The sequence below is a fragment of the Erithacus rubecula genome, assembly GCF_903797595.1.
Source record: "Erithacus rubecula genome assembly, contig: scaffold_509_arrow_ctg1, whole genome shotgun sequence".
Taxonomy (NCBI): Eukaryota; Metazoa; Chordata; class Aves; order Passeriformes; family Muscicapidae; genus Erithacus; species Erithacus rubecula.
In genome coordinates, this window is record NW_027635830.1 from 59,123 (window position 1) to 72,732 (window position 13,610).

At 60.2% G+C, this 13,610-nt stretch overlaps 2 protein-coding genes across 2 annotated transcripts; both read left to right on the forward strand.

The window, feature by feature from the left end:
- The first annotated feature begins 1,824 nt into the window (after positions 1–1,824).
- On the forward strand, positions 1,825–7,889 carry PEX19 (peroxisomal biogenesis factor 19). Its single transcript, XM_079332762.1, has 8 exons — positions 1,825–1,954; positions 3,281–3,378; positions 3,751–3,916; positions 5,688–5,773; positions 5,853–6,011; positions 6,819–6,995; positions 7,125–7,169; positions 7,634–7,889. The coding sequence occupies exons 1-8, from the start codon at positions 1,894–1,896 to the stop codon at positions 7,694–7,696; spliced, it is 855 nt and encodes a 284-aa protein (XP_079188888.1). The 5' UTR covers positions 1,825–1,893; the 3' UTR covers positions 7,697–7,889.
- Positions 7,890–9,019: 1,130 nt separating this feature from the next.
- On the forward strand, positions 9,020–13,604 carry DCAF8 (DDB1 and CUL4 associated factor 8; the record flags this gene model as incomplete). The annotated part of the gene is made up of 4 exons (XM_079332766.1): positions 9,020–9,210; positions 10,241–10,273; positions 12,510–12,579; positions 13,331–13,604. Coding segments are annotated over exons 3-4 (323 nt in total), but the record flags the coding sequence as incomplete, so codon positions are not given.
- Between the last annotated feature and the right edge of the window lie 6 nt (positions 13,605–13,610).

Here is a 13,610-nt window from a genome sequence, read left to right on the forward strand (position 1 = left end):
GGGACATGAACGTGGCACCCGTGGGTGTCACCGGTGTCTCCCATAGTGTCCCCAAGTGCCCCCCCTGAGGCCCCCCAGGTGACCTACGCAGAGCTGCCAGGACCGAGGTGGCACCCAGGGGACAGCGGTGACTACGAGAACGTGCTGTGACACTGAGATGACACCGGGTGGCACTGGATCCCCAAATGCCACCCCCAGGGAGCTGCCATGTCCCCAAATGCTACCCAGGGGACAGCGGTGACATCCATGAGAACGTGTTGGGACACGGGGGGTGGCACTGGGGTGACACTGGAGCCCCAAATGCCACCCGAGGACAGCGGTGACATCGGTGAGAAGCTGCTGTGACACTGGGGTGACACTGGGTGGCACCGGGTGGCACTGGGTGACATCGGGGATAGCACCGGGTGGTACCGGGTCCCCAAATGCCACCCCAGGGAGCTGCCCGGTCACCAAATGTCCCTCAGGGGACAGCGGTGACATCGACGAGAACGTGCTGGGGCACTGGGGGTGGCACTGGGGACACTGGGGACACCCACACGCGTGTGTCCCCTCGTCCCGTGGCCACCGGGACCTGTCCCTGTCCCCTCCCCGTGGCCACCACCCCTGTGTCCCTCACGGATTTGGTAAAACCCGCGTGGGGACCAGCTCGGAGTGACCCCAAGTGGCCACCGGGAGCTGCCGGGGGGTGCTGGGGACACGGGGGGACACGGGACGGACACGGGGATGGAATTTTCGGGTTTTTTTCCCTTCCCGCTTTCCCTTTTGGTGAACAATAAACTCAATAAATTCCTAAAAACCGCCTCCGTTCTGCCCGCTCCCGATCCTATTCCCATTCCCGGTCCCGACCGTGCTCCCATTCCCGTTCCCGTTCCCGCTCCCTCTCCCGTTCCCGTTCCCGTTCCCAATCCCGACCCTGCTCCCTCTCCCGCTTCCTCTCCCGCTCCTATTCCCGTTCCCGCTCCCGCTCCCATTTCCCTTCCCGGTCCCGGTCCCTGTTCCCATTCCACGTTCTCGCTCCAGCTCCCGTTCCCGTTCCCGTTCCCGTTCCCGTTCCCGTTCCCGTTCCCGTTCCCGTTCCCATTCCCATTCCCCTTCCCGGTTCCGGTTCCTGTTCCCGGTCCCGGTTGCTGTTCCCATTCCCCGTTCCAGTTCCCCATTCTGCTGCCGCTACCGCTGCCGCTCCCGTTCCCGTTCCTTTTCCCGTTCCCGTTCCCGTTCCCGTTCCCGATCCCGCTCCCATTCCCCTTCCCATTCCCATTCCCATTCCCATTCCCATTCCCATTCCCATTCCCGTTCCCGGTCCCGGCTCCTGTTCCTGTTCCCGTTCCCCTTCCCGGTCCCGGTTCCCATTCCCCGTTCCCGTTTCTGTTCCCGTTCCCGGTTTCCATTCCCCGTTCCTGTTCCTGTTCCCGTTCCCGCTCCCGCTCCCGCTCCCGCTCCCGCTCCCGTTCCCCTTCCCGGTCCCGGTCCCGGTCCCTGTTCCCATTCCCCGCTCCCGTTCCCGATCCCGATCCCGATCCCGATCCCGCTCCCGCTCCCGCTCCCGATCCCGATCCCGATGCCGATCCCGCTCCCGATCCCGTTCCCGCTCCCGATGCCGATGCCGATGCCGATGCCGATCCCGCTCCCAATCCCGTTCCCGTTCCCGTTCCCGTTCCCGCTCCCGCTCCCGATCCCGATCCCTCTCCCGTTCCCGTTCCCGCTCCCGTTCCCGTTCCCGCTCCCGTTCCCGTTCCCGTTCCCGTTCCCGTTCCCGCTCCCGCTCCTGATCCCGTTCCCGATCCCGTTCCCGCTCCCGCTCCGTTCCGGGTTTTCCGGGGGGCGTGTCCCGGGGGCGGGAAGGGGCGTGTCCCGCGGCAGCGCCCCCTGGCGGCGCAGGGCGGAGGGGCCAAGATGGCGGCGGAGCCGGGCCCGGGCCCGGGGCCCGACCCGGAGCTGGAGGAGCTGCTGGAGAGTGAGGGGCGGCCCGGGGGGCACGGGGGGTCCTGGCGTGAAGGGGGCGCGGAGGGGCCCGGGGGTTCATTGGGATTTGGGGGGGCTGCGCGGCATTGGGAGCGGTGAGGGTCATGGGGTGCGATGGAGGTCGGGGGTCATTGGGGTTTGGGGGGGTCATGAGGGGCTGAGGGGGTTATTGGGATTTGGGGGGGTCATGAGGGGCTTGGGGAGTTTTTGGGGTACGGGGGGTTCTGGAGGTTATTGGGATACAGGGGGTTCTGGAGGTTATTGGGGTACAGGGGGTTCTGGAGGTTATTGGGGTGGGGGGAGTCAGGAGGGGCTGGGGGAGTTTTTGGGGTACGGGGGGTTCTGGGGGTTATTGGGGTGGGGGGAGTCAGGAGGGGCTGGGGGAGATTTTGGGATACAGGGGGTTCTGGGGGTTATTGGGGTGAGGGGGGTCAGGGGTTATTGGGGTGAGGGGGGTCGGGAGGGGCTGGAGGGGTCATTGGTGTGGGGGAACTGGGGGGTCAGTGGTGCACAGAGGGTCTGGGGGCTATTGGCTACAAGGGGATGAGGGTTTTGGGGTGCCCTTTTGGGGTCAGTTAGGGGTGGGAGCTATTGGGGTGCCGTTTTGGGATGTGGTTTTGGGGGAAAGTTACTGGGGTGCCATTGTGGGAATTACTGGGGTGCAATTATTGGGCTGCAGTTTTGTGGTACAGTTTTGTGGTACAGTTTTGTGGTGCAGTTTTGGGATACACTTTTGGGATGCATTTTTGGGTTACACAGTTTCTGGGGTACAATTTTGGGATACAGTTTTGGGGTGCAGTTTTAGTGTACCGTTTTGGGGTGCAGTTACTGGGGTACATTTTTGGGTTACACAGTTTTCGGGGTATGTTTTTGGGGTACATTTTTGGGGTACAATTTTGGGTTACACAGTTTCCAGGATACATTTTTGGGGTACAATTTTGGGGTACAATTTTGGGTTACACAGTTTCCAGGATACATTTTTGGGGTACATTTTTGGGTTACATTTTTGGGGTACAGTTTTGGGTTACACAGTTTCCAGGGTACATTTTTGGGGTACATTTATGGGTTACACAGTTTCCATGCTACATTTTTGGGGTACATTTTTGGGGTACAATTTTGGGGTACAATTTTGGGTTACACAGTTTCCAGGCCACATTTTTGTGTTAGATTTTTATGTTACAATTTTGTGTTACAATTTTTTGTCTTACAATTCTCACCGCACCCATTCCAGTCACTCAGCACCCATCACCTGCGAGGTGCATCACCCCCTTTCCCACCCCCTTTTTGGGGTGCCCTGACCCTTTTTTCCCCCCTCCAGGTGCCCTGGACGATTTCGAGCGCAGCCGCCCCGCGCCCCCTCCCAGCTCCTCGTCCCCGCCGTCCCCCCGCCCTCCCTCGGCCGCCGACTCTGCCCAGGTGGGGCCCGCCCCGCCCCGCCCCGCCCTGCCCCGCCCTGCCCCGCCCCGCCCCGCTCCGCCCTTCCCCGCTCCGCCCTGCCCTGCCCCGCCCTGCCCTGCCCCGCCCCGCCCTGCCTGCCCTGCCCCGCCCCGCCCTTCCCTGCCCCGCTCCGCCCCGCCCTGCCCCGCTCCGCCCCGCCCTGCCTGCCCTGCCTGCCCTGCCCCGCCCCGCCCTTCCCTGCCCCGCTCCGCCCCGCCCTGCCCCGCCCTGCCCTGCCCCGCTCCGCCCCGCCCTTTCCCGCTCTGCCCCGCCCCGCCCTGCCCCGCCCTGCCCCGCCCTTCCCCGCCCCGCCCCGCCCGTGCCGGGGGCTGCGGGCTGACCCCAGCGCAGGGCTCGCTCTTCTCCTCGCAGGAGAGGTTCTTCCAGGAGCTCTTCGAGGGCGAGCTGGCGGCGCAGGCGGCGGCAGAGTTCCAGGAGGCCATGCAGGAGCTGGCCCGCCAGGAGCCCCAGCTCGTGGAGCAGTTCCAGAAGCTCTCCGAGGCTGCTGGGAAAGTCGGTGGGTGGGGATGTGGGGAGAGCCACCCTGCAACAGACCTGGCACCTCCTGGTTGTTCCTGGTCACTGTTCCCAGTCCCTGTCCTTGTTCCCAGTCCCTGTCCCAGTTCCCAATCCCGGTTCCTGATCCCAGTCCCTGTTCCTGATCCCAGTCTCTGTTCCCTATTCCAGTCCCTGTTGCCAGTCCCTGTCCCTGTTCTCAATTCCAGTTCCTGCTCCCAGTCCTTGTTCCCAATCTCAGTTCCCAATCCCAGTCCCTGTCCCTGTTCCCAATCCCAGTCCCTGTTCCCAGTCTCTGTTCCCAATCCCAGTCTCTGTTCCCAATTCCAGTCCCTGCTCCCAGTCCTTGTTCCCAATCCCAGTTCCCAATCCCAGTCCCTGTTCCCAGTCTCTGTTCCCAATCCCAGTCTCTGTTCCCAATTCCAGTCCCTGCTCCCAGTCCTTGTTCCCAATCCCAGTTCCCAATCCCAGTCCCTCTCCCTGTTCCCAGTCCCTCTCCCTGTTCCCAATCCCAGTTCCCAGTTCAAGTCTGTGTTCCCAATTTCAGTCCCTGTCCCTGTTCCCAGCCTCTGTTCCTCTTCCCAATCCCTGATCCTGTTCCCAGTTCCCAATCCCAGTCCCACTCCCTGATCCTGATCCCTGATCATGTTCCCAGTTTCTGTCCCCATTCCCAGTCCCTGTTCTCAGTCCATGTTCCTGTTCCCAGTTTCTGTTCCTGATCCCATTCCCAGTGTCTGTTCCTGATCCCATTCCCAGTTCCTGATCCCATTCCCAGTCCCTGTTCCCAGTCTCAGTCCCTGTTCCTGATCCCTGTTCCTGTTCTCAGTCTCTGTTCCAGATCCCATTCCCAGTCCCTGTTCCTGATCCCTGTTTCTGTTCCCAGTCTTTGTTCCTGATCCCATTCCCAGTTCCTGATCCCATTCCCAGTCCCTGTTCCTGATCCCTGTTCCTGTTCTCAGTCCCAGTTCCTGATCCCATTCCCAGTCCCTGTTCCCAGTCTCAGTCCCTGTTCCTGATCCCTGTTCCTGTTCCCAGTCTCTGTTCCTGATCCCATTCCCAGTTCCTGATCCCATTCCCAGTCCCTGTTCCCAGTCTCAGTCCCTGTTCCTGATCCCTGTTCCTGTTCCCAGTGTCTGTTCCTGATCCCATTCCCAGTCCCTGTTGCTGATCCCATTCCCAGTTCCTGATCCCATTCCCAGTCCCATTCCCAGTCTCAGTCCCTGTTCCTGATCCCTGTTCCTGTTCTCAGTCTCTGTTCCTGATCCCATTCCCAGTTCCTGATCCCATTCCCAGTCCCTGTTCCCAGTCTCAGTCCCTGTTCCTGATCCCTGTTCCTGTTCCCAGTCTCTGTTCCTGATCCCATTCCCAGTTCCTGATCCCATTCCCAGTCCCTGTTCCTGATCCCTGTTCCTGTTCTCAGTCTCTGTTCCAGATCCCATTCCCAGTCCCTGTTCCTGATCCCTGTTTCTGTTCCCAGTCTTTGTTCCTGATCCCATTCCCAGTCCCTGTTGCTGATCCCATTCCCAGTTCCTGATCCCATTCCCAGTCCCTGTTCCCAGTCTCAGTCCCTGTTCCTGATCCCAGTCTCTCTTCCTGATCCCATTCCCAGTCCCCGTTGTCACCCCGTGTTGTCACCACCCCAACACCTTCCATATCTCTGGAATTTGGGGATCCCCACTTGGAGGACACCTCTGGGTGTTGTGGGGTGCAGTGGGGAGCCCAGCATGGCCCCCCATTATTCCCAGTATTCCCATTATCCCCATTCCCCACAGGCAGCGACGCCGCCTCGCAGCAGGAATTCACCTCCTGCCTCAAGGAGACCCTCAGCGGGCTGGCCAAGAACGCCAATGACCTGCAGGTATCCCCAGCCCTCCCCGGGATCCTGGGGGGCTCTCTGGCAGCCCGGGGGGCTCACGGGGGTCCCGGGGGTCCCCCAGAACTCCCCGGGCTCGGAGGAGGAGCTGGCGAAGGCGCTGGAGGGGCTGGGGCTGGAGGAGGGCGGCGGCGACGGCGTCCTGCCCGTCATGCGCAGCATCATGGAGTCCCTGCTGTCCAAGGACGTGCTCTACCCCTCCCTCAAGGAGATCACCGAGAAGGTGGGACCCCAAAAAATGAGCAGGGCACCCCAAAAAACCCTGGAGGGGTCTCCAGAAACCTGGGGGGGGTCACTTGGAGCATGGGAAATGTGTAGGGGTCACAGGGGCGTTGTGCAGTCCCTGCTGTCCGTGTGCTCTGCCCTTCCCTCACAGAGAAAAATGGGGACCCCAAAAAATGGGGAGGGCATCCCAAAAAACCTGGGGGATCCCCAAAACCTTTGCGGGGGTCATCCCTGAAATGGACAGAAGATCTCCAAAAACCTGAGGTGCTCTCCTGTCCCCAGAGTCTGTCCCTGTCACCCCCAGGGTGTCTCTGTCCCTTTTGGGGTGTATTGGGGGGTCCCTTCTGTTCCCTGGCTCTGCCCTTCAGGTCCCTGCTGCCGCCAGTGTCTGTCCCTGTCACCCCCAGGGCTGTACTGGGACATTTCCCCTTTTTCTCCGGGATTTGGGAGTCCCATGAGTGGGTCCTGCAGTGGTTCCACGGTGTCCCTGCTGTCCCCTGACTGTCCCCTGGTGTCCCCAGTACCCAGAGTGGCTCCGGCAGCACGAGGACTCGCTGTCCGCGGAGCAGCGGGAGCGGTTCCGGGCGCAGCGGGGGGGGAAATTTGGGGTTCCCTGCTGTCCCCTGACTGTCCCCTCGCTGTCCCCTCGCTATCCCAGTACCCGGAGTGGCTCCGGCAGCATGAGGGCTCGCTGTCCCCGGAGCAGCGGGAGCGGTTCCGGGCGCAGCGGGGGCGGGATCTGGGGATTCCCTGCTGTCCCCTGACTGTCCCCTGACTGTCCCCTCGCTGTCCCTCGCTATCCCAGTACCCGGAGTGGCTCCGGCAGCACGAGGGCTCGCTGTCCGCGGAGCAGCGGGAGCGGTTCCGGGCGCAGCAGGCGCTGATGCTGCGGATCTGCGCGGAGCTGGAGCGGGAGCGGCCGGAGGAGCCCGAGGGGCAGCGCCGCGAGCGCTTCGAGACGCTGCTGGACCTGATGCAGCAGGTACGGGGGGGCCGGGGTGACCCCAAAACCGCCCGGCCCCGCCCTGACCCCTCCCTGTCCCTGTGTCCCCTCCCTGTCCCTGTGTCCCCTCCTCCTGTCCCTGTGTCCCCTCCTCCTGTCCCCTCGCAGCTGCAGGACCTGGGCCACCCCCCCAAGGAGCTGGCAGGGGACACGGTGAGTGTTTGGGGACACCCTAAAAAAGGGTTTGGGGTCAGCCAAAATGTTTGGGGGTGACCTTGTAGATTTGGGGTGATCCTATAAGAATTGGGATAATCCCAAAAGATTTGGGGGGAACTCATAGGATTGGGTGATCCTGTAAGAATTGGGATAATCCCATAGACGTGGGATGATTTCAGATTATTTGGGGTGACCTCATATATTTGGGGTGATCCCATAAGAATTGAAATGATCCTGTAGATTTGGGGTGATCCCATAGAATTGGGGTGATCCCTTAGAATTGGGGGGATCTCAGAGATTGGGGGTGATCCCAGAGATTCGGGGTGATCCCAGAGATTTGGGGATGACCTCATAAGATTTAGGATGATCTTGTAGATCTGGGGTGACCCCATGGATTTGGGGTGCCCCATGGATTTGGGGTGCCCCCATGGATTTGGGGTGACCCTGCTGTGCCCCCGCAGCCCCCTGGACTCAACCTGGAGCTGCCGGGGGGGGTCACTGGGGAGCAGTGCCGCCTCATGTAGGGCAGATTTGGGGTCCCTGCGCCCCCCCCCGACCCCAAATGAGGATGAAGAGGAGCCATGGGGGGGTTGGGACCTTCCCCCACCTCAAATGTTGGGGTTTTTTGGGGGGTGGGGGGTGCAGGGATCCCCCCATTTGGGGTGGTGTCCCCCCCTCGCCCCCCCCCGTGTCCCCAATAAAGAGTTGGTGACGGGAGTGGCTCTGCCTGGGAATGGGGACGGGGCCCTGCAGGGGTGGGGTGGCACTGTGGGGACACTGGGGACCCTATAGGGACACTGGGTGGGGACATGAAGTGACCCTAAATAGGGGTGACCCAACACACAGAGCAGCCCTACAACACGGACAGAGTGACCCCACACAAAGGTGACACTACAACAACACAGGGGACACAAAGTGACCCCACAATAACATTGAGGGTCACAGGGCCACCCTACAACACTGGGAGGGGGAAGAACATGAAGTGACCCCAAACAGGGGTGACCCTACAACAAAGGGGACACAGAGAGACCCCATAACAACACTGGGGTGACCCTACAGTGACCCCAAACAGGGGTGACCCTACAACAAAGGGGACACAAAGAGACCCCATAACAACACTGGGGTGACCCTAAAGTGACCCTAAACAGGGGTGACCCTATAATACCACTGGGGGGACACAGTGACCCCAAACAGGAGTGACCCTAAACAAGTGTGACCCTAAAGTGACCCTACACAAGGGTGACCATTCAACACCACAGGAGGGTACAAAGCGACCCCACAATAACACTGGGGTGACCCTACAGTGACCCCAAACAGAGGTGACCCTATAATAACACTGAGAGGTGACCCTATAATAACGCGGGGGGGGGGACACAGTGACCCCAAACAGAGGTGACCCTATAATAACACTGGGGTGACCCTACAGTGACCCTAAACAGAGGTGACCCTATAATAACACTGGGGTGACCCTACAGTGACCCCAAACAGAGGTGACCCTATAATAACGCGGGGGGGGGACACAGTGACCCCAAACAGAGGTGACCCTATAATAACGCGGGGGGGGGGGGACACAGTGACCCCAAACAGAGGTGACCCTATAATAACACTGGGGGGGGACGACACAGTGACCCCAAACAGGGCTGACCTTAAACGAGGGTGACCCTAAAGTGACCCTAAACAGGGGTGACCCCGCAATAACACGGGGTGACCCTACAGTGACCCCAAACAGGGGTGACCCTACAATAACACGGGTGGGGGGGGCGCCGTTCCCATGACAACGCCGCGGGTGGGGGGGGCTCCTCCGCCGCAGCCGCGCTGCCGTAAAGCGGCGCCCGCGGTGTCGCAAAAGCGTCGGCCGGTGCCGTGGAGCGAGGCGGCGGGGGCGGCGCGTTAAAGATGGCGGCGGCGGGGCCCGGTGCCGGGGCCGACGCTGGAGCGGCCGGGGGCACCCGCGGCGGCCGAGACTGAGCCCGGCCGCACCCCCGGCACCGCCCGGGAGCCGCCGCGACTCTCCGGGACGCTCGGGACACTCGGGTCGGTGCGCGGCCTCCGCTGCCCCCGCTCCGGACGCGGCCCCCGCGGGCTCGGGCCTGGCCCGGCGGGGGGGGGGGGAGGGGGGAGGTTTTGGGGGGTCCCCGAGTGTTTGGGGGGCGGTTCTGGGGGAGTTTGGGGGGTCCTTGAGCATTTTGGGGGGTCTTTAGAGGTTTTGGGGGATCCTCAGGGGGCCCTTGAGGCTTTTTTGGGGGAGGTTAGGGGGTTCTTGAGCTTTTTTGGGGGTTGCTCGGGGATTTTTGAGGGGAATTTAGGGGGGTCCTTGGAGATTTTTAGGGGAGTTTTGGGGTTCCTTGAGGATTTTAGGGGGTCCCTGAGATTTTGGGGGGTTCCTGGAGGAGATCCTTGAGATTTTTAGTGGGGTCCTTGGGAATTTTGAGGGGATTTTGGGGGGTCCTTTAGTGGGATACTGAATTTTTTTTGGGGGGGGTCCCTGATATTTTTGGATTTTTGGGGTGATTCCCAAGCTTTTGGTGGAGGGATCCTGGAAGATTTTTTGGGGGCCCCCCCCTTAGATTGGGGGGGGGGGTTTGTGAAGGAGCTCCAGAATTTTTGGGGAGTATCCCTGAGATTTTGGGGAGTCCCCAGGGATTGGGAATTCCCAGGGATCGAGGGTCTCCCAAAAATTGGGAATCCCCAAAAGTTTAGGGATGGAGAAAATTTTTGCAGGATTTGTGGAAGGGGGTGCCCCAAAATTTGGGGTCTCCAGGGATTGGGGGAGGGGGGGGTCCCCAAAAATCGGGAATTCCCAAGGATCAGGGGGTTCCCAGGAATTTGTGAGGATTTCTCAAGGATTGGGAAACTCCCCAAAAATTTGGGATTTTCCAGGGATTGAAGGGAATTCTTGGGGATTCCCTGGAAGGACTTCCCAAAAATGAGGGGAGGAGGGGGATTTCCCAGGGATTGGGGGTTTCCCAAAAATCTGGGATGGTTCTCCAGGGGTTTGGGGGGTCCCCAGGGGTCGGGGGGTCCCCAAATTTGGGGTCCCTGGGCTTTGACCCCGCGCTCCCCCCCAGCTGCAGCCCTGCTGTCCCCGGCACCTGGCACAGGTGAGTGTGCTCAGATCCCGCTGGATTTGGGGGGATTTGGGGCATTTTTGGGGTTTGTCCAGGATTCCCTCAGTTTTGGGAACTCCTGGGATTGCTCCTGAGGCACCTGGGGCTCCAACCCAAGGGATTTGGGGCTCCAACCCAAGGGATTTGGGGGCTCCATCCCTGAGGATTTGGGGGATCCATCCCACAGGATTTGGGGGCTCCATCCCTGAGGATTTGGGGGATCCATCCCTGAGGATTTGGGGATCCATCCCAAAGGATTTGGGGGATCCATCCCTGAGGATTTGGGGGATCCATCCCACAGGATTTGGGGGCTCCATCCCTGAGGATTTGGGGGATCCATCCCTGAGGATTTGGGGCTCCATCCCTGAGGATTTGGGGGATCCATCCCTGAGGATTTGGGGGCTCCATCCCTGAGGATTTGGGGGCTCCATCCCTGAGGATTTGGGGGCTCCATCCCTGAGGATTTGGGGCTCCATCCCTGAGGATTTGGGGCTCCATCCCTGAGGATTTGGGGATCCCATCCCTGAGGATTTGGGGAATCCATCCCTGAGGATTTGGGGAATCCATCCCTGAGGATTTGGGGGATCCATCCCAAAGGATTTGGGGGCTCCATCCCTGAGGATTTGGGGGCTCCATCCCTGAGGATTTGGGGGATCCATCCCTGAGGATTTGGGGGCTCCATCCCTGAGGATTTGGGGGCTCCATCCCTGAGGATTTGGTGGATCCATTGCTGAGGATTTTGGGTTCCATTCCAAGGGATTTATGGGTTCAATCCCTGAGGATTTGGGGATCCATCCCAGAGGGATATGGGACCTCCATTCTTGAGGATTTGGCATTCTGTTCCTAAAGATTTGGGGGATCCATCCCAGAGGGATTTGGGGTTCTGATCCTGATGATTTGAGATTCCATTCTAAAGATTTGGGGGATCCATCCCTGGGGATTTGGGGTTCTGTTCCTGATGATTTGAGGTTCCATCCTAAGGGATCTGAGGGTTCCATCCCAGAGGGATTTGGGGTTCTGTTCCTGATGATTTGAGGTTCCATCCTAAGGGATTTGAGGGCTCCATCCCAGAGGATTTGGGGGATCCAACCCAAGGGATTTGAGGGCTCCATCCCAGAGGGATTTGGGGTTCTGTTCCTGATGATTTGAGGTTCCATCCTAAGGGATCTGAGGGTTCCATCCCAGAGGGATTTGGGGTTCTATTCCTGATGATTTGAGATTCAATTCTAAGGAATTTGGGGGCTCCATCCCAGAGGGATTTGGGGTTCTGTTCCTGATGATTTGAGGTTCCATCCTAAGGGATTTGAGGGCTCCATCCCAGAGGATTTGGGGGATCCAACCCAAGGGATTTGAGGGCTCCATCCCAGAGGGATTTGGGGTTCTGTTCCTGATGATTTGAGATTCCATCCCAAGGGATTTGGGGACTCCATCCCAAAGGATTTGAGGTGCCAGAATGTTGCATTTTTGGCAGCACCCAAAATCTGGGTGTAGCTGGAAGCAATCCCCTGAGCAGTTTGTGCTGTGAGGGGTGAACAGAACCATCCCCTGGGAATTCTCTCCCGGTTTCTCCCAGTTTGGAGGAGCAGCAGGGAGGCAGATCCTGGTTCCAGAGGCTCTGGAATGCCCTGGGATATTTTTGGGAGCTGCAGCGTCAGGCTGGGGACGCTGAGCCTGTCCAGATGTGCTCCCAGGCAGCTGTGGAATCCCAGGATTTTGCTTTCATTCCCAGAGAGTTTCCCACCCCCTCTGCATCCAGGATGGATTCCTGACCTTTGGGAATTTTGTTCTTAGTCCCTCACCTCGGGATGGAAGCAAAAAATTGTGGGGTTTGAAGGGGGGAGAAATAATTCCCAGAAATTCCCTTTGGAATTGTGTGGGATTCCCGTGCTGTTCCATGGAGTTCCAGGGCTCAGCTCCTGCCTGTTCCCGTGGGATTGGGGTTTTTTTGGGAAGCTGTGGGACAGCTTGGAGAGATTCCAGAGGGAATTTTGTGTGGGAATGTGTTTAAAAATGGATCTTTGGAATCACAGATCCCTCAGGATCAGCTTTTCCTGGGATGCTGAGCAGGGGCTGGAGCATTCCCAGCTGGTTTTCCCTGGAAAACTGAGATTTTGGGAATGCCCATGGTGTTGGGTTGGGGACATGGGGACGTTCTGTGGTGGCTGTGGCAGGGCCACTCTGGCTCTGTGTCCCTGTGTCCCCATGTCCTCATGTCCCTGTGTCCCCACAGGGATTCCCGTGGGAAGCGGCGATGTCGGACAGAGGCGGCAGCATGGACGGAAGGACGGACATTGTCAACGGTGAGGGGACAGCTGGGGGACAAATGTCCCCAGGATGACACTGCCACAGCCCTGTCCCCAGGCTGCCTGTCCAGCAGGGTGACATTGGTGACACTGTGATCCCTCCTGTCCCCAGGCTGCCTGTCCAGCAGGGTGACACTGGTGACAGTAGTGACACTGTGATGTCCCCGTGGTGACACTGCCATGCCTTTGTCCCCAGGCAGCCTGTCCAGCAGGGTGACACTGGTGACACTGTGATCCCTCCTGTCCCCAGGCAGCCTGTCCAGCAGGGTGACACTGGTGACACTGATGACACTGCCATGTCCCTGTCCTCAGGCAGCTTGTCCAGCAGGGTGACACTGGTGACACTGTGATCCCTCCTGTCCCCAGGCAGCCTGTCCAGTAGGGTGACACTGGTGACAGTAGTGACACTGTGATGTCCCCGTGGTGACACTGCCATGCCTTTGTCCCCAGGCAGCCTGTCCAGCAGGGTGACACTGCCATGTCCCCATGGTGACACTGTGATCCCTCCTGTCCCCAGGCAGCCTGTCCATCAGGGTGACACTGTGGTGTCCCCATGGTGACCCTTGCTGTCCCTGTCCCCAGGCAGCCTGTCCAGCAGCCCTGAGGACATGTCAGCCGAGGAGGTGACACTGCTGACACTGCCATGTCCCCATGGTGACTGTGCCATGTCCTTGTCCCCAAGCAGCCTGTCCAGCAGAGTGACACTGCCATGTCCCCATGGTGACACTGTGATCCCTCCTGTCCCCAGGCAGCCTGTCCAGCAGCCCTGAGGACATGTCAGCCGAGGAGGGCCGCGAGACATCCTCGGGCATCGAGGTGGAGGCGTCCGACCTGAGCCTGAGCCTGACGGGCGACGACGCCGGAGCCGCGCGGGGCCGCGCCAGCAACAGCGACAGCGACAAGGACAGCGACAGCATGGACGACACCGGCCACTACTCCATCCCCGAGGAGCCGCGGCACGGCGACGACGAGGACGAGGAGGAGGAGGAGGAGGAGGACGACGAGGAGGAGCCGCGCGCCCGGCGCCG